This window comes from Cydia strobilella, chromosome 15 (genome assembly GCF_947568885.1).
Source record: "Cydia strobilella chromosome 15, ilCydStro3.1, whole genome shotgun sequence".
Classification (NCBI taxonomy): domain Eukaryota; kingdom Metazoa; phylum Arthropoda; class Insecta; order Lepidoptera; family Tortricidae; genus Cydia; species Cydia strobilella.
In genome coordinates, this window is record NC_086055.1 from 15,768,668 (window position 1) to 15,795,422 (window position 26,755).

Sequence of the window (26,755 nt, forward strand, 5' to 3'; positions counted from 1 at the left end):
TTTCAATTACATGTAAAGAGTAATTGCGCCTTCAATTTACAATTGCAATTGCAAGATGTAATTGTTAATAAAAAAAAAATACATTTTGAAATTGCTATTTGAAATAAATTACTTTCCTCAATTTCAAATTACATACCTACTTTTATTGAATACAAGTTTTCGATCATCTTTATTTCCAAATCATATTAAAATTATGAATAAGCTTTTAATTGGACTAACCTCACAATGTTTGACTTTTTATATTAAAAAAATGTAAATGAGTATTTTTGCAAGATTTTGTACAATAGGAACTAATAATAATAAATATATTTATTTTCACCTCACAAAGGATACATTTAACAATATTAACTTTTAAATAGAGTAAAGGACATGAAATAAAACTATGAACCCCCCCCACCCCCCCGTCACCCGTTGACCACGAACGCTGTAAAGAGTTCGAAACGTCGGGATGTATTATAAATTCAATATACGCGATATAATCCGTTTTCATAGTTTTATTTCATGAGTAACTATCGCGGTAACCGAAGACAATATTAAGAGTAAAGGACAACTTAAATAAACTGTTATGTTATGAATGGGAAATCGAAGGATTACAATTTTAGATTTTTATACCATCGGGTTTTAGTTAATGTATAAAAAAATACAGTAAGAGTTGTTCGCCTGTCTGTTGTTATATTAGTTTTCTGGCAACATAAAGTGGGTAACTGAGTAATTTTAGTATTAATTGATGTATTTCAATTACAAATACTACAGCAAATTAATTGCATGTAATTGAATTCTCATGTAATTCAATTACGTACAGTTTAATTACATGCAATGGCAAGAGGCCGGATGAGATGTCCTTGGTTCCTTGGAGCTTGAGACGGATGTTGGTGTGGGATGCTACCTGCGTAGACACACTGGCACCGTCCCACCTCCAACGGACTAATGTAAAAGCGGGCGGAGCGGCGGAAAGCGCCGAAATTTTAAAACGTAATAAATATAAGAGCCTCGGTAGAGAGTATCATTTCGTTCCATTTGGAGTTGAAACTCTAGATCCATGGGGTCCCAGCGCGCATAAGTTGTTTACAGAAATCGCGAAGCGTCTGGTTGACGTAACTGGTGACCGAAGAGCTGGCGGCTTTCTCGCACAACGTATCAGCATTGCGATACAGCGGGGAAATGCCGCCAGCATCCTTGGTACAATGCCTCAAGGGCCTATTTTAGATTTAAGCTAGTTATTAATTTCGTTTACGTAGTACCACTACACCACTACTAGTAGTATCTTGTATGTAAATAAATTTTTCATGCAATTCAATTAGTAATTAAATTACACAAGTAATTAATTGCGCCCAACACTGTTGTCAATGTCACTGTGCCAGCTTAACAGCAATATAATTAGGTATGCGCGTGCGATAGAGATAGCAACAGGCAGGTCAGTGTACAAAAATCTATGTGGAAAGCGTCTGTTCTTTCTAGAGGTTGACTGCGGAGCTCACGCTAGACTGGGCCGGGGCCGGAGGCTTCGTTTTCTATGGAAAGCACTACGTGATCACCGATCAGCCGTCATAGAATAGTTATTTGTGCAACAAGAGAGGAAAGTTGGTTTTTCTTGCGAGTGTTTATTTTGAGTCCCGAGAAAGCGAAAGATTCTATGATTCTAAGATAGAATCTTGAGCGTAGCGAGGGACTAAAAAACACGAGATGTAAAATAACTTTGCTCTCGTGTTGCACACATAATTTTTCACCTCAGTAGTGAGAACATATTAAATGTTAAAATGTATTTCGAATTACACAGAATAATACAGAGAAAAAAAAATTGTAATAAAATATGAAGTGGCAGTTCCTTCACTAAATTAAAAAGCTTCTTTGTTTCACTCCCTGAAGTGAGGACAGTCGCACTTTCGTCACTCCAGGGAGTTATGAAAGTAGGCTTGTTCGACCTTCTGAGGTAAAAAATGACATGTCGGACGCCAGTGTAGTGATTGGAATGAGATGATAAATAATACTCGGAGCACGTAAGTAGTAATGAAACAAAGGAATGACAATATTAATATGAACGTAACTCAAGCTGGTAGAGTGGTAATTCAGCATCAATAAACAAAAACGCCCCAAAAGTATCTGCCTCCTATATTCTTGCAAAGGGGCCATTCATTTATTACGTAAGACGATTTATGCCAGTTTTTGACCCTTATGTAAAAAAAAGGCTGACCTCCTCCCTATATTAGGACCCCAAGGTTGCCGCCGCCGCCATTGAGAAGCTGCAGAGCTAGTTCTTCAGCGCTTTACGTAAGAATCTACAAGAAAAAATTAATACACGTTTGGTTTGTTTTAGAGTAAAATTTCCAAAAAAATCATTTTTGGAACATTTACTTGTACCTTCAAAGGTACTGGAGCCCGTTTAAGCTAACTCTGCACCATGTTTGATAGCATAAAGTATGGGTCAGTGTTATTTTAAACGTCATAATTTCACTGCAGAAAAAAAACCGGCCAAGTGCGAGTCGGACTCGCGCACGAAGGGTTCCGTACCATTACGGAAAAAAACAGCAATAAATCACGTTTGTTGTATGGGAGCCCCATTTATATATTTATATTATTCTGTTTTTAGTATTTGCTGTTATAGCGGCAACAGAAATACATCATCTGTGAAAATTTCAACTGTCTAGCTATGACGGTTCATGAGATACAGCCTGGTGACAGACAGACAGACGGACAGAGGGACAGACGGACGGACAGACGGACAGCGGAGTCTTAGTAATAGGGTCCCGTTTCTACCCTTTGGGTACGGAACCCTAAAAAATGATCTTTGTGATCTAACGTTAAAATTATGAAAAACCCTTGTAAAAATAAAAGTTATGTTAATTTATAAGAGTGAAAGAGGAAAAGGATTATGCTGCCATACATTAACCTGTCAATACATGAATATGTCTTTCTCTTACCCCTGGTCGCTCGGTTTCATGTCTATAACTACTATACTATGTCTATGGCATTTACATTCTGTATGGCAGAAGCGATGGAATCCGTCCGGAGCCATCCGCGTCCGCGAGGAGTCGACCGGCTTGTGGCCGTACATATGTGAAATGCGATCCGACTCCGCCTGTTCGGTGGGAATCGTACTTATAACATTTCTAAATATCATGCTTCCAAAAACCTACATGCTGTGCATAACTGTGTTTAATATTGTAATCATGAATATTCTTACATTTATTAATTTTATTTTATACAGTAAATTTATTTAAAATATTTTTATTTATTTATTTATCAAACAAGATAAACAATATGACAGTAAAAATACCAAACCACTGCTAACTTACACAGAAAATACAAAACGAGAAAATACATTATAAGTTATGTATAACAATCACCCGAAGAGTCGATGGCCTCTGGGGCAGAAACCTAGTCCTAGAGTGGATCCACGGATGGGTAAGCCCAGTTTCGGGCGAGCACAAACTAGATGGACGGATGATCCCGCGTCGCGGGAGCCGGTGGTTGGTGTGCATAGAAATCGCTGCCGGTAGGGGTCTATGGGGGAGGCCTATGTCCAGCAGTGGACGTCCGTGGCTGATAGGTAGGTAAAATAAACCTTGCGGTGACAAAGCAACTTTGAAGTGATTTGCTTGAGATTTAATACCTTTATTATGAGCCGCAATTTTACCGGTATCCAGGGATTAAGGAAAACCTCCTTTTGTGTTTAACTTTTTCACTGGCTTAATTATATTTACCTTAAAAGCGTTGTATATTCGCTGCTTACCTTGAAACATAGCCACGTACCTACTATAAAAGGATATCTTGAAAAAATGCTCAGGGCCTCAGGGTAATTCCCATCCCTCATCCATTTCTCAAAACGGAGATGTAAAAGAAATGTTCTCGATGGTTACACCAGTAAATGACAACTGCAGTGGCAGCATGGTTGCATTTTTATCACCTGTTACTATGCCTGTCACTTTCGCACTTTCATACTTGTTAGAACGTGACAGGCATGGTGACAGGAGATAAAAATGCGACCGTGCTCAGCCCGCTGATGTACTTAACAAGTAATGTGGTAAATTTGACATTTCCTGTAGTAATGCAGTCGGTGGCATGACTGCGGTTGTGTTAGGGTCTCCCTACACATGTCCACGCGGAATCAGCAAACGCCGATAGAAAAAACCTTTATGTCTGCGCAATAAATAAGAGCGAAAAGCTACCAGCGCTTCTCCAGTGAAACTCATTTTAATGTGACTAAGAAACAAGAATAGCCACGCGAAAGCAGTATATAAAAATATATTTAATAACACTCGTTAAGCTGCTTTATTGAGTCTATCCTTCGGCCCTTTTCAAGTTTTTCAAATATAATAGCGTTTAGCTTCATCTCGAGATCTTTATTAATGGCTTAGCTTTTGTTAGATGTTATTATTTAGCAAAACGGGACTTAATAACGTATAATTAAGTTTTTAAATTTACCTCCGACGCTTCGAGGTCAGCGCTGTCCGCTTGTCCCGGTGTTCTCGGAGAAGACTGACTAAAGACATCAACATCTAGCCGCGCGAGTTTAAATCGTGAAAGTTTAAATCAGTACCTATTTTGTTGTTGAGTGTAATTTTACTGCACGATATCGAAATATATAAAAAAATACGCAAACATTCATTAATTATCTAATTAATTATTACTAGTGGATCTACATCAGACTGTCAATCCGAAGGCCGTGAGTTCAAATCCTGGCTCGTGTGACGTTTTCCGAACTTATGTACGGAATATTTGATATTACCACTTGAACTTTGAGATTCTAACATTATTTAATCGTTAGTGAAATTATCTTATTTTAAGGTATGTGATATTTATGTACGTGTATAATTAGATCAAGGTATATCTGAGACTTACTTACTGGGTTCTTGTTTTCTTTTTTTTTTCTGTGTAATAATGTTATCTGGAATTATAATCCGAAAAAGCTTGACCGTACACAAACTTTGCTATAAAACAAATGGATCACCAACAGGTGGTTGTTATATAAAGGGGCGGGAAGCTGATACGAAGTTTAGTAGTCCCGCGGCAGCTCCCGACGGGGGAGGTTCTCGCGCGCGTCAAGATTCAGTCTTTACGTAACAGAGCTCGGAAGTTCTTTGTTTGACATAATTATTGAAAGTCATAATGTAATGATTCTCATATTATCATTAGTCATAATTCTGAAACCGTTAACTTTTCAGGATTTTCCTTAGGTTATCCTATAGATAGGTTAGGTTAGGTTTGTTTTATGACAATCCTGAAAAGTTACGCGTTTCGGAGAAAAACCAAATTATGACTAACGAAAATGTGGACAAACAGTACATTATGACTTAAAACTATATGGGAAACAATAGAGACCCTATTGGATTGATGTGGTAAGTGCTTAGATAAGGACTTTTACAAGCATTTATTTAACTTGCCAATTGATTAGGGGAAACCTAATCCCCTTAATTAAACTATATTAGCTTCTGCCCGCGACTTCCCAGGTAGCATTTATACGTCATTATGACGTCCGTTACGTCATTGTAACGTATAAATGACGTCATTATGACGACGCTGACGTCACTTTGCTACCTGGGTTGAATGATGGTGCTGATTGAAAAACTACCCTAAGTCCTTTCCCGGGCCTCAAACGACGACCATACCAAATTTTAACTTAATCGGTTCAGCTGGTTAAGTGTGAAGAGGTAACAGACAGACAGAGCTACTTTCGCATTTATAATATTAGTACAGACATGAACATGAACATGTAACATGTATGTTTTAAGAACATGTTTTTGTACGCCAAAAGGCAAAACATAGTGAGACCAATTTTATAATTTTATACATCACTGTAACTGTTTTACCTATGTTTTACAAATAAACACTGTTTTACGTATGTTTTACAAATAAACACTTTGACTTTGACGGATTTAAAATACATCAATTATAAATTCTAACTCTACTGCGTTGTCAAAATCTGAACATTATACCGATTGATTTCTTTTAGGACAGTTTTTTTTTTATAGAATAGAATAGAATAGAAGATGCTTTATTCAAAAACGCTTAATTTAAAACTTAACTAATAACACTGACATAGATTGCTGGTTATAAAGCGTTCCTGAAATGGTCTCCACTCAGCTTCATGTCAAGGAACCTATGAGGCCCCCGACGCTGGTCTTCCGTGGAAACCCTTCCGAGAGAGCGCAACAAATACAACTTAAATATAATTACAACAGCTATACGAATCAAATATAAAATAAATAAATAAATATATAAAACTACAGCTATACAAATTAAATATAATTTTAGTTGAATTATTATAACTATTGATCCACATTAAAATATAAAAACTATTGACCAGTACAGTAGCAGTCATACTTCTTTTATTTGTACAATTAGATCCACTTAGAAGCCAGAAACACATAAGTACACAAAAATAATTAGCACAGACTTAACAACGATTTTTCTGTACACTTAAAATGTATTTTTTGTAATTCACTTTGAACGAATTTACTGACAATGAGTTCCTAAGAGGAGGCGGTATATTATTCCAGCATTTCGTGGCAGTGTATTTAAAGCTGCCGCGAAATGCGGCGGTGCTGTGCCGTGGACAAAGCAAACGAGTAGCTCCCCTAATATGCCTTTGTGAAAAAGTTAATTTTTCGAATAGATATTGTGGCGTCATTGTCCTTACAATACCAAAAAGCAAACAGGCGAGATGCGTTGCACGTCGCGACTCCATATTCATTAACCCGCTATTATTTAGGTAAGGAGTAACATGGCTTCGAGGTGGAAAGTAAAAACAAAAACGTGCACATGCATTTTGCACACGCTGTATTAGCTTTTTGGTTTTTGACAACAGACAGCCACCTATAACAGTATCGGCATAATTGAGTTTTGACAATATCAAAGATTCACACAGAGATATTCTGACTTCAGTACTCTAATTTTCGTAAGCAGCTCGGGTGGTTACCGATCCGCCAGCGCAGGGATGTGCATGTTCTGTCGTTGCTTTTCAACATACTCTTCAACCCCTGTTCCCCATCTTACCTAACCGAGAGATTTAACTATCTGGCTGAAGGAAGTGATCACCGCTTACGTTCTAGTGCTAATCTTACGCTTGCTATCCCTTCGAATAAGTCTCGAACGTACGCAAATTCATTCACAGTGCGCGCGGTGAAGTTGTGGAACGAGTTGCCCCTGTCGCTCAAACGGTCCCGGTCTGTAGCATCACTCAAAGTTAATCTGAAAAAGCTTTGGCTTTCCCACGAACTGTGATTTGGTTGAGTGCTAATATATATATATATTATTTATATATTATATATATATATATTTATTTAATATTTATTTAGTACTATATATTTATGTATGCTAGTACATATTTATTTTATTGCATAATGCAATTGATGTATTTTAGTTATTCGTAGACGTTAATATTGTAGTTTTCCTTCTTAAATATTATTGTACGTTCTGTAAGTTTGTCTATCTATCTAATTCGAATTTTCCACTCATTTACTCTAAGGTTAGCTGGAAGAAATCCCTTATAGGGATAAGCTCGCCTTTGTACCTAAATTTATATGAATTTCATGTTATCAATTTTTGTTTTGTACAATAAAGTGATTTACTACTACTACTACTACTACTACTACTACAAATACCTACGCACGTTATATAATATTTTGAGTCTATAAAAACATACTCGAGAGGTCTCTACTACATGGTTGTGAAATCTGAGGTTACCGTCCATCAGGACACCCAATTTTGGCAATTAATTATGGTTTTATAATTTAGGTGACAAAGTCTCCCTTAGGAACAAGCCTCCCTTGTCTCCCCTTCTAATATAATGTTTGTTTAGATGCTAAATAGGACAACTTCTTGAGATTAGAAAGGGAAAAAAAATCGTAAGCTCGTATTTTATGAAAGACCAGTGACAACGGAAAACTATAATTATTTCAAGCTCATCTAAGTACACCAATAACAGAAGTAAAGCAAAGACGCTTTCTACATAGATTTTCATACATTGACCCGCCTCCCGCCTGTTGCTATCTCTATTGCACGCGCATAAATTATATTGCTGTCAACCTCCCGCACACTCTTACAGTACATTCACAGTGACAGCAAAAAAACTCCTATACCTGCAAAGACTGCAAATCTTCGGAAAATTCGCGTTTGTATGGGACAACGGTACACAATTTCGTGGAATGCTCCTGATATTGAAATCCAATTTATGTTAAGACATGGACGTGTACCCATTTTCAAAAAGTGAATCCTCAAATCTTACTCTGTAGTAATATATTATGTACTTTAGTAAGAATCTTACTAGCTCAATTAGATCGTATTTTTATTTTATATTTGCTTTCTTGTTTTGGTTTTAAATTAAAATAAATTAATAAATATTAGGAGACATCTTACACAGATAAAACCTAGCCCCAAACTACGCAAAGCTTGTACTATGGGTGCTAGGCGACGATATACATACTTATACAGAGTGGATATTCTAATTGGGTCAGTGAGGGTAGCTACCAGATCCCGTGCTGCTATGCGAAAACGGTCTTTGAAGACCTTTCCTCGATTTCAAATTAATGAAGATTGGCGTTTATAGATTTTGGAAAAAAAACCGGCCAAGTGCGAGTCGGACTCGAGCATTACGGTTCCGTACCATTACGCAAAAAACGGCAAAAAAATCACTTTTGTTGTATGGGAGCCTCACTTAAATATTTATTTTATTCTCGCACTTAAACTATCGTGAGACATATTTCAAAATATTCATCAGTACGGTTTTTACTCACTATTATTTTTAGTCGCTTTTGGCGACATGTTTCGGATTCTTTGGGAATCCATCCTCAGGCACGAGTGTCCGCGGCGGTTGTACGTCGTGCAACCAAAGAATCCGAAACATGTCGCCAAAAGCGACTAAAAATAATAGTGAGTAAAAACCGTACTAATAAATATTTATTTTATTCTATTTTTAGTATTTCTTGTTATAGCGGCAACAGAAATACATCATCTGTGAAAATTTCAACTGTCTACGTATCACGGTTCATGAGATACAGCCTGGTGACAGACGGACAAACAGACAGACAGCGGAGTGAGTCTTAGTAATAGGGTCCCGTTTTTACCCTTTGGGTATGGAACCCTAAAAGCCACAAATTAAAGTAAACTGTTTCCATACATTTAGTATAGAGAAACCGTGAAATTTTAATCACATTTTTCTTTCTCGTCAATCAGTCCTGTTACGTTTAAGGACCATAATACTGTATGAAGACAAGACTGTAGGGTTGTGCGAGATAGAAAAATGTGAATAAAAATTAACTTTACAAAAATATATTAGCTTTTCTGCAAAAATAGCTTTTTATCTATGGAGCGAAAGTTGTTTAATCAGCTTTTGAATCGATGAAGTTACTAGACAAATGTTATTTTAACACTGGGAACGCTAATGCTATTCATAGATTAAGCGGTCACATTTCAAACAATGCGAACACGAGCAGACTCGGAAATTCTAGGAAATGCTTTGAAGATTGTTAAAGGAGTTTGCTGCATATATCAGATCTACTTGGTCTATAGGTAACACAGGGCGGACACGCTATACATCAAAAACCGGCCAAGTGCAAGTCGAACTCGCGTTCAAAGGGTTCCGTACATTACACAATTTAAACAATGTATGTTTTATGTGAAACGTGAGTGAAATGTCTTTAAAAAAACTCGTAGGGGTCGGATCAAAAACTATGTAATTAAGTCCGACTCACGCTTGACTCCACATTTCTAATAGGTTTTCCTGTGATCTATAGGTAAAGATCTATTTTGTGTATTTTTTTTCAAAATTTTAGACCCAGTAGTTTCGGAGATAAAGGGGGAGGAATGGTCATTTTTTGCCTATTTTCTTAAATAACTTCTAAACTGTTTATCCAAAAATTATGAAAAAAATATGTTTGAGATTCTCACAATAACCTCTTTCATTTGATATGTAACACGATATAGTTTGAAAAACTATTTTTTTTAATTTTCTCATTTACCCCCCAAAAGTGGCCCCATGTTTAAAATTAATTTGTTTACGTTACATGTCCGTCTTTGGGTCACAAACTTACATATGTGAACCAAATTTCAACTTAATTGGTCCAGTAGTTTCGGAGAAAATAGGCTGTGACAGACGGACAGACCGACAGACGCACGAGTGATCCTATAAGGGTTCCGTTTTTTCCTTTTGAGGAACCTTAAAAATCACTTGCGTTTCTATGTGTGAACGGCACGTCTGTATACGCGTCATGCGTCATAGTGTTTGGTTATATCCTTCTAGCAAGAATCCATACTAATATTATAAATGCGAATGTCTGTCTGTCTGTCTGTCTGTGTGTTCCCTCTTCACGCTTAAACCGCTGAATCGATTTAGATGAAATTTGACATAGAGATAGGTTGAGTCCCTGAGAAGGACATAGGATAGTTTTTATCCCGAAAATCATCCCTTAAGAAAGTAAAAAGCGGGGTGGAATTGAGATAATTAATGAAGTGTCTGCTAATTTGTGTGCATAATATGCTCAAATTGAATAATTGCTATAAGATTTTCTCCAGGCGCTATTCTTACTCTAACTGGGGTTACTAAGTCCACGCAGACGAAGTCGCGGGCATAAGCTAGTTATAGATAAACGCAATAATTTACCGACAAAATCGCAATTTACTTGTTTTTGTCCTTGTTTGCCACGGCTTCTAACTCTTCAAAGCGATAGCGACGTTACATGCTGACGTCACGATGTAATGTCATTTTGTATGAAGCGTTTCGTCAGTAAAGTGCGGGTGCCAGATTTTGACAATCATTTGTGACTTTTGTATTGCTTTAAGACAATGGGACCCATACAGACATTTGATCCTCAAAACAAACCTGATCGCCTGATACCATTCATAAAAAAATTGTAGAATACCCTATTGTTTTAAGTTGTAGGTATTTCCTGACTTCCCTCTCCCGTCTCACATTTTCCCGGTAACTCAACTGAGTTACCGGGAAACTTCCCGGTCTTCGTAATGCACAATTCATGTGAACGTGTCCTGCTGCCTGCTCATTAAATGCACTTTGCATGCACCTCGGTTAACATGATCCTACCAGTAGTTACGCGACATACTAGCCTTGCGGTCGGCATTTGTGATATTATATATAAGACGGTAGCACAGAATAATATTATAATCATACAGAACGGCCACGCACCGCCCCGTCCCGACTCGAATTACCTCGCCCCGCGACAGAAATCTGGCGGACTTCTGGCGTACTCTCAGTACTATTTTTAAGGCTGTTCCCATACCCAAATGAAATCTAAAATCGAGCCCTAGTTACGCCACCCGTCCCAACCCTCGGTACAATGACGATACAACAGCGCCACGTAAGAAGTGGCGACTTAAATGAACCAACACGACACTGATTTGTAAAACGTTATTACAAAAGACCAAAAAAAAGCATGCTGGATCTCATAGATGGCGTTAAAGTTAAAATTGAATAATATAATAAAGCATAGTGTGAATTAAATATTCATTTTAATGAAGTCAACTCTTCTTTCAAAAACCTTTGACTATAAGGGTAAATAATAACAAATATATAATACTTCTGTAAGTACTACTAAGTACATACAGTTTATACGAGTAAAGTAAGAGTAAAAATTCGAGTTGGAGGTTACTTTGGGAATAAATTGTATCGAGCGAAGTGTTATGAATCGTGTATGGACCGCTATGATATGAAAGATAATATAATCAAGAATTACATATATCCTTCCCACGTCTAAAAATTTCAACGTTATTCGAAAAATAGGAAAAACCATGGGGTATTTTTGCACATCTGGCTCAGGGAACGGCCTTAAGCAACTTACTCACACTATGACGCATGACGCGTGTACAGTCGTGCCGTTCACACATAGAAACGCAAGTGATTTTTGATGTATGTCCGCCCTGTGGCCCCTGTGACGGTAGCAAGACATAATAGCAACATGGAATCGTCAAATAAATGTTAATAACTGATAGTTTTAAGTCAGGTCCCTACTGAAAACCAGCGCCATGGATTGCCACGGTCCACGGCATTATTATGCTGAGTGGGGAGTGGGGACTCTATTTTAGCGTCCAATGTTTTTTATGCTGAGTGGGGAGTGGGGCATTTTGTTCACTGAACATTAACAATTGAGTCAATCACTCATGTAGAATGTAGATACCAAATGAATAATCTATGAGATATTAATGCCTATTTGGTTTCATTGTTTGGACTACCTTGTAATGATAATGAGTTATTTGTGAGATATTGGTGCCTTGATTATTTTGACTACATGTTAAGAATTATAATGCAAGATATGATGCGAATTAAGTTTATTCATTTGTTGTATGTTGTTGATTGTTCGTAAAACTGGCTGGGCAAACAAGTAAATTATGACACTTGAAACTTTTGAAACACATATTAAAACATAGTTTTATCGAGTCCATCACGAATTATTTTTGTTACCTTTATTTAAATTGTTTCGCAATAGAGGTGATAAAACTATGTTTTAATAAGTAAATAGTGAGTTGTGGGCTTCGTCGCTACAATATAGTAGATGTGGCTGCTCTCAGTAAAACACTTCTTGCAGATAAAGGACAACTGGTGGAGCACGGAGGTGGATATACCTTTTTCTGGAAGGGGCTATCCTCTTCTGAACCTCGACGAACAGGAGTGGGGTTCGCGATCAAAAACCAGCTAGCTAAGCAATGACGGGAGTGCCCAATACACATCTCGGACCGCGTTACGACGTTGCGCCTCCACCTGAATGACCAAAACTTCCTTAACGTCATCAGTGACTATGTTTCTACGATAGGTAAATCTGATGACGTCAAGGACCAATTTTATGAGGAACTTGCAGATTGCATCGATTGCGTCCCTCCCAGGGAGCAGATAGTTCTACTGGGTGATTTCAATGCCAGAGTTGGTCGCGATTTTGAAACTTGGCCTGAGGCCCGGATTGCTAAAGACGCCGGTTCGAATCCGGCCTTCACCACTGGAGGGCCTCGTCACTTTTTAGGGTTACGTACCCAAAGGGTAAAAACGGGACCTTATTACTAAGACTCCGCTCTCTGTCTGTCTGTCTGTCCGTCCGGCTGTCACCAGGCTGTATCTCAAGAACCGTGGTAGCTAGACAGTTGATTTATTCACAGATACAAATAGTACTAAAAACAGAATGAAATAAATATTTAAGTGGGGCTCCCATGCAACAAACGTTATTTATTTGCCGTTTTTTGCGTAATGGTACGGAACCCTTCGTGCGCGAGTCCGACTGCACTTAGCCGGTTTTATTGTAGCTTTCACAGTTTTCATAAAAAATTATAAGAACTAAAAATGGGGATATATAAAAGTGGGGGGAAGGAGGGAAACAACAACTTTTCGGCGTGTTTCTACTTCTATTTATTCTTATAAACCTAAAAGCTATATGCATGCCAAGTTTAATTTTGTGCTTTCTGCCGGAGTGGACCGAAGTTGAGGCTAAGAAGCTGTACTTCAATGTATTTTCTGTAAGATACATTATTAAAAATGTTGCGATATAAAATATTCTATCTTTGTTTCAGATACTGAAAGTGGCCATGCGGCATGTAGTGTAGTGCTTGTGTCCAAGTGACGTGACGGTTGTAGTGCTTGTGTCCAAGTGACGTGACGGTTGTAGTGCTTGTGTCCAAGTGACGTGACGGTTCAAAATGACGTCGGTTGCCGTGAACTGGAACGAAACGATGGTCAAGCCGTTCGAGGAAGGATTCCCCCTCCTCATGCCAAAGTGGGGGTACGTGGCTTCGGCTTTCGTGCTGTTCCTGATCGGGTTTTTCGGGTTCTTCCTCAATCTGATGGTCATCGTGCTGATGTATAAGGATCGGCAGGTAAATATTGTAAAATAAGTGCTTATATTTATAGATATTGTTACAAACGGAGAATTCTTGAAAATTTTCCTGAAAGTTTTCAAAAGTAAGGCAATATCCATTTTGGAAGTAGGGAATTTCATGACTCATTTCTTAGGTAAGTATACGAAATTGTAATATCTGAAAAAAATCGACGACCTTTGCTGACATCGAAAGGAATATGAAATCTGACCTTGTTACATAAATTCTGACACGTGCCTTCCAAGGGTGGGATGATACCTTCCATTCTCTCGGATTGACAGCCTTTCCATTGAAAATGCATGACTGTGATGGCCCACCATCCTACACTAAAAGCATTGCATTATCAATATCAGATCGATACGAATGGCTTAGATTTGTAACAGAATATCTTTGTTTTGATGAACACTGGCTTTGATGCATGGTGGACGATCGATGTTAGCCTCCATGCACTAGCATACTATATGACTAAAGTGAAAATAATATGCCCGGTGTAGCAATAAAATCAAAATAGACATCATCAAAAGGACTTTATGCATGCGACAGTAATGTGCAAGTTGAAAACATTCCCGAAATTTCGGAACTTTCATGAAAATATTCTCATGCGTTTCTAGTGTTTCCACTTAGTGTTGAAAGTTCCGTTCAGATTAGGGATAAAAATAATAACCTCGTGGGGGCAGCTTGTGGCGAGCTGACGGTGATTGGCGGCACCGCGGACCCCTATTCCAGAGGGCCCTGTCATCTGGCCCTCGCCTCTGTGCTTGCCTTAACTGGCCGGCCAGAGTCGCAAGAGCGGGACCTATGCTCCAGGTTGGAAGTGTAAAATGTCATAACGCCGGCGGCCTGCTGAACGGATTACCGGGATCTGGCTACCGCAGACTCACCTCTCGACAACCTCACAGCCACTCCAAAGTGTTGCCCTGTTGTTGTCACAATGTGCGTGCGGTCATTGCGGGGCCCACTCAATGAGTTGGCGAGTCACCACCTGTCTTACACAATTTTGAGACTGAGTGTCCGCTAGTCTCCTCCCATGGGATAATGGGCTATGCATAGCCCATTATCCAGTCCGTCCTTAGTTCCCATCGCAGCACAAAAGTGCTGCACTGCAATAGTCTTTGCACCTGGCGGGGACCATCTCTTGATGTATCATATTGTGCGCTCGGGGATGATATCCGCCACGTGTATCCCTTGCTTTTAGATTACTCACTTGTTTAGGTCACTTGTTAGAACAAATGTGTTTTAGTGTATGTAATAATGACTTCAGGAGGCTGATACTGATTTATCAATTTTGTATTGATGTCCTACTCATTATATCTTGCACCCACCAATAAGTGCTAGAGAGATGCGTTATGATCATACGGCCAGGACCAGGTATGATCACTCGTAAGTTTTACTTACGTAAGTAGGGACACAACTATACTACAGAATGAGATATGAATATCGTTATTTCATTCTAGCAAATAGCTTTGTCCCTACTTACGTAAGTAAAACTTACGAGTGTAATCCAGCCCGCGCAGCATGGTTCCCCTATCACTAAGTGCATCACTTTCACACTCACATACTTGTTAGAACGTGACAGGCATGGTGATAAGCGTACCGTGCTACGACCCCTGGCCTACGGGTGCTAACTCGGGGCACGAATACTAAAAGATGTAGCAAAATATTTTATCGACAAACAATTATACCGAGTTGATTTTTGATGTCGGTTTAAAAAATTCATTTGGATTTGATTTGTAATGTTATAGAGTTGGTATTTTTATAGCGTTGTGTGGTGAAAAAAAAACTGTTTCACATGGTAGCATAGTTTGTTTAAAGATATAAAACATATTATTTTTAATTTAATCTTTTGATTAATTACCCGGGTATGTCCTTAAACTACGTCCAAAAGAGAGGTATGGGCACTGTGAATGACATCTCGCTTTGTGTGGTAGAGCGGGAAAGCGGATGTCATTCCAGATCTAGAGCAGAGCCCAACTGGGGAGGTACCTCCACCTTACAGAAAACCGCAGCCAAATAACACTAGACCCTACTAATAGTGTTGTGTTCCTGCCGGTGAGTAAGGTTGCCAGAGCTCGAGGGAGAGTAGTGTTAGGGTCGGCAACGCGCGTGTAACTCCTCTGGAGTTGCAGGCGTACATAGGCTACGGAGACTGCTTAACATCAGGCGGGCCGTATGCTTGTTTGCCACCGACTACTATAAAAAAATTTTTATTATTCGTTAGGTGGAACCCCGCTAGATTACATCTGTTTTTTAAGTCAATACCTACTCTTTGGCTAATGTCAAACATTCCCTCACCGAAAACCCCGAATGTTCATTAGCGGAATCCCAGACTATGTGGCCTATTGGATTATTAATTCTAACTCTATCTGCCTCTCTATCGATCGAATAGGCAAGAGTGATAGAGAGGCAGAAACCGAACTTTCGATTTTCTTGTTTCGCGGTAGGCCCTGTGATTTTGCTAGTGACGCCCTCTACGCAGAATTTTGCGTACATATATTTCCCCATTCCAAGCTGCGTTTTTTTATCAGAGTTAAGCTGCGTTTTTTTATCTTCCAAGCAACTTTCCTCTTCTATTATCTATACCTAACCTAGTATTCCATATTTTGTTCCAGCTGTGGACGCCGCTCAACATCATCCTCTTCAACCTGGTGTGCTCAGACTTCTCGGTGTCCGTGCTGGGGAACCCCTTTACACTCGTTTCCTCGCTCTTTCACCGCTGGATCTTCGGACACACCATGTGTGTCCTATACGGGTTCTTTATGGCGTTGCTCGGTAAGTTATCAACATAATCTTCAACCTGTTGTGCTCAGACTTCTCAGTCTTCGTGCTGGGGAACCCCTTCACCCTCATGTCCTCGCTCTTCCATCGCTGTATCTTCGGGCACACCATGTGTGTCCTCTACGGGTTCTTTATGGCGTTGCTTGGTAAGTTATCAACATAATCTTCAACTTGATGTGCTCAGACTTCTTCATCTTGGTGCTGAGGAACCCCATCACCCTAATGTCCTCGCTCTTCCATTGCTGGATCTTCGGACACACCATGTGTGTCCTCTACGGGTTCTTTATGGCGTTGCTTGGTAAGTTATCAACATAATTTTCAACTTGTTGTGCTCAGACTTCTCTGTCTCCGTGCTGAGGAACCCCATCACCCTCAAGTTCTCGCTCTTCCATTGCTGGATCTTCGTACACAACATTTGTGTCCTCTACGGGTTCTTTATGGCGTTGCTTGGTAAGTTATCAACATAATCTTCAACCTGATGTGCTTAGACTTCTCGATCACCATGCTGGGGAATCCCTTCACCCTCGTTTCCCCGATCTTTCACCGCTGGATCCTTGGGCAAATCATGTGTGTTCTCTACGGGTTCTTTATGGTACTGCTATGTAGTATCAAATCATAATTTTTAGCGGGTCTATCGCGAATTTATTTTGTTTACTTGTTTTACTGACCGAGCGAAAGCGAAAATGAAGCGAAGTAACGTCACAGGGCGGACACGCTATACATCAAAATTCACTTGCGCTTCTATGTGCGAAGGACACGTCTGTACACGCGTCACGCGTCATAGTGTGAGTAAGTTGCTTAAAAATAGTACTGAGCGGTCGGCAAACCGCCGTCAATCTGCTGGCGGGCGGGGCGGTGCGCGGCCGTTCTGTATGTTAATACTATTACTTATTCTGTGGTAACGTTTTCTATATTAAAGGAAAAATTAACGGCAAAACTCCATTTTTACATAAAAAAATTGAAATTTGCTTTGCTTGAAAAAATCGTTTTTCGCAATACTTTTGAAACGAATGTTCTACATGACCAAATTCAAGAAAACGAGAAAAGTGTGTGTTCCCTCCTTAAAGTACGTGGTGTACTACATTCCTCTACCCACCAACGGAGCGGCAGCTGACGTTCACGAGGGTTCATCATACATAGCCGTTAACCGCTATACGAGTTTTCGCCCGGGAGGCGATGACTGACGAAATTTGCGCCTGGCTCGCGGTCCAACCGCAGATGGACGGAAAACGTCACACTATGGAAAGGCCCTCGAGGCAAGCGTGACTGCGTGAAGGCCACACTCACGCTGGGACGAGGACATCATAAAAATAGTGGGCCAAACTGGCATAAAACCGCACTAGACCGATCAAAATGGCAAACTTTGAAAGAGGTCTTCACCTGAGAGCGTTTCCTGTTACAGACAAATTATTTAGTAAATATTTATAAGCAACTAACAATCCAAAAACTGGTATTTAAGCAAAAAACAAAAATTGCTTTACTAAACATCATAAATATTAAACATATTAATAACGTATTAAATATATGAATAACGGGTCACTCACGTGTTTTAAGTCGAAAACCGGCCGGGGTTCTGCGGTGACGGAACACGTGTTGGATTCGGATTCGACTCACTATATATAGGTACGTTTCGATAAGGTAACTGTGCTGGCGAAAGAAAAGTTTGTGATTCAGCGAAAAGTACGGGAGGCTATCGAAATTGGTCGTCATCCGAATTTTAACCGTGATTGTGGTTGGTCAGTGCCTCCGAGCTGGAAAACTGTTTTGGGTACTACGTCGGTGGACAGTGTGGACGAACCATTAGCGAATGACGTAGTGAGTGTTGTGTGCAACCCATCATTTGACAATAATGCCGTAAACGAGGGTAGTTTCTCGCCCCCCCTGCCGCCACCGGCGCCCGCGCCGAGTCATCGGGCGCGGAGGGCTGCGGCCCGCAGTCTGCGCCGGTCCGTCACCGTCGACGCAAGCTCCTGATGACGCTCCTCGGTACGGAGTGAAATATGTCGAGCGTTTTCGACTTAAAACACGTGAGTGACCCGTTATTAATATATTTAATATGTCTATGTCTCACGGAAGTTTTGTTATTAAAATATTAATAACGGGTTACTATGTTTAATATGTCTGTGTCTTACGGAAGTTTTGTTATTAAACATCATAAAGTAAGATTTTTTTATTATCTGTAACAATTTAGCGGGAAATAAAAGGCTTTTTATTTATTTATCATATGTTAAATCATATTCATTAAACACAGTATTTAATATAATTATATTCAAATTCGAAAATTGGCTACATTTACCCGGAACGGAAATATTCACGGAAAAGCGTCAAATTGATTGACGCTGAATAACGAAATGAGCTTTGCTTCCGATTCCGACATTTCCGACCATCTGAATTGATGCAGAACATTCAAATATCACAGAAATCAGATCCTAGTAAATAAATAATGACAGCCCCCATACAACGCTGCAGGAACCGTCAATGTTGTATTGTAGGCAGTCGTTGTATACGAATGCACAGGCAGCTTAAAATAGCTGATACGTGCATATCAATGTCCTGCACTTGTATTTTGTGCTTTTGTGTTGTGTGTTTTGTGTTTTATGTGTGTGTTGTGTGTGTTGTGTTGTGTGTTGTGTTTTGTGTTTGTATCCCGGTCAATGTAAGTCTAGTAGAGTATCTTTGACGTCAACTGTACAAAATTAGAAATATCATTTCTTCATTACCAGTGGTTTTTCCTTGAAAGGAAATATTACGAGGAAAGCCGTACAAATCTGCGGAAAAATTCAAAAATACGAGTATGTGAAACCCTCATTCAAATGGGCTAGCGTTGGGATTACATCCTAAACCCTCTCGTCCAACAAAAGTACAGGCTACAGGAAATGTCGGTGCAAATGTACAGTGAGCTGCATGGGATATTATGAATGAATCCATTGATAAAGTCGCCATGCACTTTCGCGGCTGATGGTACACTAGAAGCTTAGGTAAAGCTTAACCCCTCGTATGCGGCCTGTCAAATTTGATCATTGAAAAAGCGACATTGACATTTAAAACAATAGATTTAAATTCACACGCACGGATCGGTGTCTGAGCATATGAGCGAGAGATTAATTATTAGTCGCCATTTTTAACCGAGGCGTCCATATACTTTGATGTTTTAGGATGAATAAATAAGCTTAACAAGGGCAATTTGTATTTATTGTGTCCAATCGTGGCTCCAATTAGAACATGTACCGTTTTTCGCTAATTGCTGAGATTCTCTCGAGCGACACCTCGTTATGATACAAAAGCATGCATAAAATAAGTCGAATGGATGAAACTGGTAAGATTTTATATCAGACTACTAGAATAGTAATGATTTTAGCAGAATAACTTGAATCATGTAAATTAGAAACTATTGTATTTTATTACCCTTTTCTGCAAATAAATTATTGATTGATTAAGTATAAGTACTTGATGGAAACACCTACCGCTTCAGTGTAGTGACTTTGGGGGTATTTAAAAAACCAAGCTCGGTTCTCCATACAAAGTAGTGACTTTACACTGAAGCACCTACCCCTTGTTTCCATCAAGTAATAATCTTATGTACCCATTTTCTCTAGTATTGTTTGTATTTTACTTTAGGCCGGATTGGACGTTAAATACTTGTAACATGCTCGTAAATCGATATTGTGAGCGCGCCAGCCTGTCAATTGCAGGCATTTAAACTGATTTTAAATAAGCTTCATTTTCTATTCAAATTGGAAAATATCGGCTTTGGCTTAACTGGCGGCAGCCAGTTATAGTACTTGAAATATTTTCATATTCATATTCATATTCATATTTATTTATTGCATCCATGGTACACAGGTGTTACATATATAATAGTTTCACATGGGCCCTGGTAGGGCAAGGCAATTATCTTAAATCTAAAGATTAATTTATATATTTCAAATAATCCGCATGGAATTTCATACTCATCCGAATTTCATTTATGCCCGGCGTCCGTGCCGCGGGCGCGCGGCGGCCGTGCGTTGTCGTGGCTGGGATAAAAATTTGGCAATGCGTTTTCTAATATTTACGAACAAAATGCGACCATTTCTGAGCATGTTTAAGAAAAGTTATATAGTGTTATATGTAGTAACTTGTGAAAAACACTATTTATAAATAAAACATTTTTGTTTTTTTTCGCATAACGCATTGTATGAGGGACGCTGTTTGATAAACGTTGTAAAAGACTGTAGCCGCCGTGCAGGTCTCGACAACAAATAAAAAGACTTCGATTTGAAGTAAACTTATAACCAATAGGTGCTGGTTACTTTAAAAGGTACAGTTGACGTAAACGGTTAAAGGTGTAGAAGTGGTGGTAACAGTATGGAGGCTGATGCGAAAGTGGTCAAGTTAATTTTGAATGTTAAAAATGGTAGTCTAAATTTAGGTGCTTCTAATTGGCCGCGATACAGGTTATGTGGAGCGCTCCTATTGGTGCATTTAAATAAGCCTCCGCATAGTAAGCGAGCCCGACGGCTGCGTTTTGCTACTGCATTATACACATAAAAGGTTGCGTTCGCAACAAAGACAGTCCCAACTCGTGTCGTTGTAACACACTCGTCTGGAATTGGATACTACTGTCCGCGCGAGAATTCCGTGCACGGCTGAGGAATGTTAGGAATGTTGTTATGACAGAGTGGTGTCATTTTGTACGTACGGGCGCGGCGCACACCCTCCCACTTCCTCGACCTCCGAATGCACGGAATTGGCGTGCGGACAGTATGTAGGTATCACAAATCACGCACACGTGTATCACCAATAACTATCGGTCCGATGCGAACAATGCTTATAAGAAGTCACAGGGGTACGATACCGATCTGTCAATGTCAAAAGTGATATTTCATCAACCAAAAAACTTCACTTTGACACTGACCCTCAGAATAATGACTAAAGCATAGAAGTAGGGCAAAAATGCTTCGCAAATATGTATACCCGTACTTTACTTCCTTACGAATTAGATAATGTGCCGAAAAGAGATGCATATATGCTTGTTATTTCTCATTTACGTACGGTGTCATAAGTTTGATAATTTGTTAGGGATGTAACTGAGTCGACTTTTTATATCGATAAATTATGCATAAGTTTATGTGCCGTGTAAAAGAATAATCACGAAATTGGCAAATTGATAATAGTCTGGCTAATGAAAGTTGAACCTGAAAAAACGCGGCAATTTCAAGAAATCTGTAGCAGGCGGCTCGTTGAAATGAAACGAAATGCGTGGAATACAAGGATTGCATAACTTTTATACTTTTTATAATTTTCATATTCTAAAAATCATTAAAAAGTATATAAATTATGCAATCCTTGGAATCAAAGAGCCGCCTGATATGAGGATTAATGCATGTACCTAATATAGCTTTTATCTCATTTGCAGTCTACCACTCAGAACCGTCTAACTATACCTCGTTTTTTTATCATTAGAAAGAAGGCGAGCGATCTTAACGTGTCGTTTTATCGAAAAACACTTTGAAAATAAGTCACAACAAATATAATATACGATAATTTACATACTTTTGCTTTCATAAGTAAAATATTGCTATATTTATAAAAAAACTTGTCAATAAAAAGACACGTGGAAATGGTTTACCGTTTTTTCTAATGCTAAAAGACATACATAGATATAGTTTCTAGTCATGTACAGTCAGCTGCAGAGAAAAGGCACCCCCCCTGCATACAAAGTTCTGTAAATTAGTATGGACGTGGGGTACCTTTTCTCTGCAGCTGACTGTACGAAATAGGAAATGAAAAAAAAAAAGTTCGTGTAATATATTTTTTTTAATTTAATAATAGGGAATATTACGCGAAACTCGGCGTAGGTGGCGCCACTATCACAATCTGAGGGTCTATCGCGAAACAAGAAAATCGAACTTTCGTTATCTAACATCTCTGTCACTCTTGCGTATTCGAGCGATAAAGAGGCAGCTAGATAACGAAATTACGGATTCGAGTTTTCCGGTAGGTCCCCTGAAAACTTGTCAAAAACCTGTTAAAGGTACAGTATAAATAAGTTACTCTACGGTGCACTAAAAAAGCTAGTGCTGCACTCTGGTGGCAGAACATTGCAGTAATATCCCCTATTCCTCGTCCTTTGGAAATCTGAAATAAAAAGTTGAGTTTTGTGACCAACAATATTAATAAAAGGAACATTCATCAATGATCATTAATGTCTTTTTTATTAGGGTTCCGTACCCAAAGGGTAAAAACGGGACCCTATTACTAATACTTCGCTGTCCGTCTGTCTGTCACCAGGCTGTATCTCATGAACCGTGATAGCTAGACAGTTGAAATTTTCACAGATGATGTATTTCTGTTGCCGCTATAACAACAAATACTAAAAAGTACGGTCCCCTTGGTGCGCGCGTCCGACCCGCACTTGACCGGTTTTTAGTATTTAACTATAGTCTGGCAAACACAATCTGTCAGTAAGTAAGAACAAAGAAAACTATAGGTACAGTCGAAGGCAAAAATATCGATCCAGACAAATGGCTTAAAAATATGTGAACACGATTTTATTGTCTAAGCGTACACATATTTTTGAGACTTTGGGAATGTATATATATTTATGCCCTTGACTGTACTCATCAATTAAAATGAGACAGTCCTGGGCCAAACTATAAGAAAGCTGTAAATGTCGATAGGTTATTGATCTGAGGTCGATACATCACTATGCCAAAAATATAACCTTTCATACTTAGCAGAAAAGTTCGAAAATATATGCAAAAATCTATATAGACTTGAATGCAAGTAATAATTACATAAACAACATATCGATTTCTATGTTTAGGGTCAGGTCCTATAAATTAATTTCTTCAAAATTGAACAAAACTCACCGATTAAAGGTTATCGGTTCGTGCGTATTTTCTTTTCTTCCTGTATGCGATTTACAGCCCTCGATCACACAAGACATTATCACAAAGGGAACTTCAAACCATTACAAATAAAAACTCAGCACGTTTTCCAACAATCTTTCAGGAATAGCAACAATATAATTAAAATAAACCAAGATGACCGCTGAAACATCCCGAAATATTTCAACTAAAATAATACGACTATGTCAAGTTGTTACAGTTGACACCTACCTGTGAAATAACGAACATATATTTTATTTGGCTGGATTATATTATAGAACCACATAAGACCATTTGACATTTCCCTCAGTTCATCTTATGACAATACTGAAAAAAACGAAAGAACTTGCGGATTGTTGTCTCACTCACTCATAGACAAAAAGTAATAACGTGTTGTGAATACGATATCTTTTACCAAGCTTTTATTTTTGCCCGGCTTCTTTGCTTTAGTCATTATTCTGAGCACTGACCGATCGGTATCGTAATATAATTATCCTTCTTTCGTAAGATTTATAACTCCTTTGTTGCTAGGAAAAATAATAGTAGATTGTTAACCAAGGGATGAAAGGCACTCATTTCTGCCGAGGTATTTTGTCCGAGGCTGAAATAATGCCTTTCACCCGAGTTAAACACTCTTCTTTAATACGAGAAAAGTAAAATGCATGTTTTTTTTTAAAACATGACTAAGTATACATTTTTATAGTATTTCTGAAGGGTACTTTCAATTAACAATTCAGGCAAAAGTATCGTTATTTATGGAATGGAGAGTCAAATATCAGAATGAAAATTGTATAACAAATCCATTTAAATTCAAATTTTAATTGCTTATCGTAAAAAAAAATCGTACTTCGAACGTAAAATGCTCTAGTGCAGACACGTATCATTTTCTGCACGCCTTTTATAACAACTATTGACCATCTTTCAGAGCATGAGAAATGAAAATAATTTTTTTAAACATTGGTAAATATCTGTGATCTAACTGAAAATGTGTTCGTATCAAATTGCGAAGTATTATTGATGTGCCTGATAATGTTTACTGAGTTTATAATTTTATTAAATGACTACAGTCTTGTTTATAGAGTTATAACTACTATATATAAGAACTCGAAGTTTACCTCCGAAAAACCCTCAACATCTACTTGATTATATTTTTAGAGATTAGCTCATTTATAAAATAAGATAAAAGTAAATAAATAAATATTATAGGACATTCTTACACAGATTGACTTAGTCCCACAGTAAGCTTAAGAAGGCTTGTGTTGTGGGTTCTCCGACAACGATATAATAGTACATAGATACATAGAAAACACCCAAGACTCGGGAAACAATATCAGCGCGCATCGCGCAAATAAATGCCCGCCGGCGTTATGACATTGTACACTTCCAACCTAGAGCATAGGTCCCGCTCTTGCGACTCCACTCTGGCCGGCCAGTCAAAGGCAAGCACAGAGGCGAGGCCGAGGCCTAGGCGGGTCAATGTACGATATTCATCGTACTTAGAGTCCTTACTTTAGTTCCGTGAGTAAATACGCAATAAAGCACTAGATGATATCCTGCCCGTGACAGCACTAAGAACCCTCAAGTACTCTTGTCTGTTTGTTTCTAAAGATAAGTATTTGTTTGTTCCATATTTGTGTTTCTAAGTTCTAAGCACACAATTCAATGGACTAACATTGTTTATTGAAAAACAGGAAATACAGGACTTTTCTGGACTGCTTGGAAAACGTAAGAGAACTATATTTTTATTCTGAATTATCATGACATTTATAACTAGCTGTTGCGCACCACTTCGTTCGCGTGGATTGGATATTGATTCTTTATAGTATAATTTTTCTCGAATGATTTTTATGCTCTTATGCATAAAAAACATTTCTCTAATCTGTTAAACAATAGTACATTATGATACAAGTGTGCTAAGTTGGTCATTACACACAGGCGATATTGTGCGCGCGAGCTGTAAGCAAGCGCGCAATAAGAAAGCCGATGTGTGTAATGACCAATGCACACGCGTTTCATACGACGTTTTTCAACACACTTGCGAGAAAAAAAAGAAACTTTCATATTAATCAAATTTCAATAGTTAAAACAGTTAGTATTGTGTGTTTCATCTGTCATACTCGTACTGCCGGCCGGCCCTCGCTCGCCCCGTTGCCAAGTTGACTAAATCGAAATTTCAAAATTAATTTTTATTTCCGTTTCAAAGTGAATCAATTGCCGGGAACTCCGCGGTTTTACATACTTTAGACACACTGCTATCATTTAAGACCAAATTCAAGCCTAAATCTCCTGAAAACGTTTCAGCATATCACACCTGAAAGTTGTCTAAATCGAAATTTCAAACTTAATTTTTATTTCTGTTTCAAAGTGAATCAATTGCCGGGAACTCCGCGGTTTTACATACTTTAGACACACTGCTATCATTTAAGACCAAATTCAAGCCTAAATCTCCTGAAAACCTTTCAGCATATCAGACCTGAAAGTTGTCTAAATCGAAATTTCAAACTTAATTTTTATTTCTGTTTCAAAGTGAATCAATTGCCGGGAACTCCGCGGTTTTATATACTTTAGACACACTGCTATCATACAAGACCAAACTTGAGGCTAAATCTAATGAAAACCTTTCAGCATATAACACCTGAAAGTTGACTAAATCGAAATTTCAAACTTAATTTTTATTTCTGTTTCAAAGTGAATCAATTGCCGGGAACTTCCTCGCTCGATTTAGAACCGAGAACTCCTAAGTTCTGTAAACAATAGAGCAGGAGCTTTCGTTTGGAACCAAATATATGTCTGTGTATTGTTCAATGACATCAGCATAGCATGTGTGAACTTAGCATATCATATAATTACAATAATAGATAAAAAAAATAGTGAATGTTCTCAGAGATGCCTTTTTTGTGTCAAGAACTCTTTTTTACCATGTGTATAAGCTAGGATATTTTTTTTATCCCATTTGTAACAAAATGATATGCTAGTGTGTGAACTTAGCATATCATTTTGTGAAATTCCATAGTGTTGCTTTTTACGATTAAAACGCCAGAACTATTGCTAAAAAGTATCAGGAACTAGAACTACGGTGCATGCTAATAGAACTCCAATAAAAACGTGATCTGCTAGACTTTGTTATGCCAACTTCACAGACATCCAGTCCGACCAATTAAAGAAGGCTCCCTTTCCATGCATATTATTAGCAATTAGTTAGCTTCTTAACTCAGTCGGATAATATAATGAAAAAGCACGAGTGGAATAATACACTGAAAGAGCACGCGTGTTTAATATCTAGAATTATGAGCCAAAAATCG

General features: G+C 38.5%; 1 protein-coding gene across 1 annotated transcript in view; it reads left to right on the forward strand.

Annotated features, from left to right (window-relative positions):
• Positions 1–13,622: 13,622 nt before the first annotated feature.
• LOC134747670 (parapinopsin-like) overlaps positions 13,623–26,755 on the forward strand; it is a 39,696-nt gene continuing 26,563 nt past the window's right edge. The window contains exons 1-2 of the mRNA XM_063682279.1: positions 13,623–13,806; positions 16,416–16,575. Of these exons, the coding sequence (XP_063538349.1) occupies positions 13,630–13,806; positions 16,416–16,575 (337 nt within the window). The 5' untranslated portion in view covers positions 13,623–13,629. The remainder of the gene's footprint in view (positions 13,807–16,415; positions 16,576–26,755) is intronic.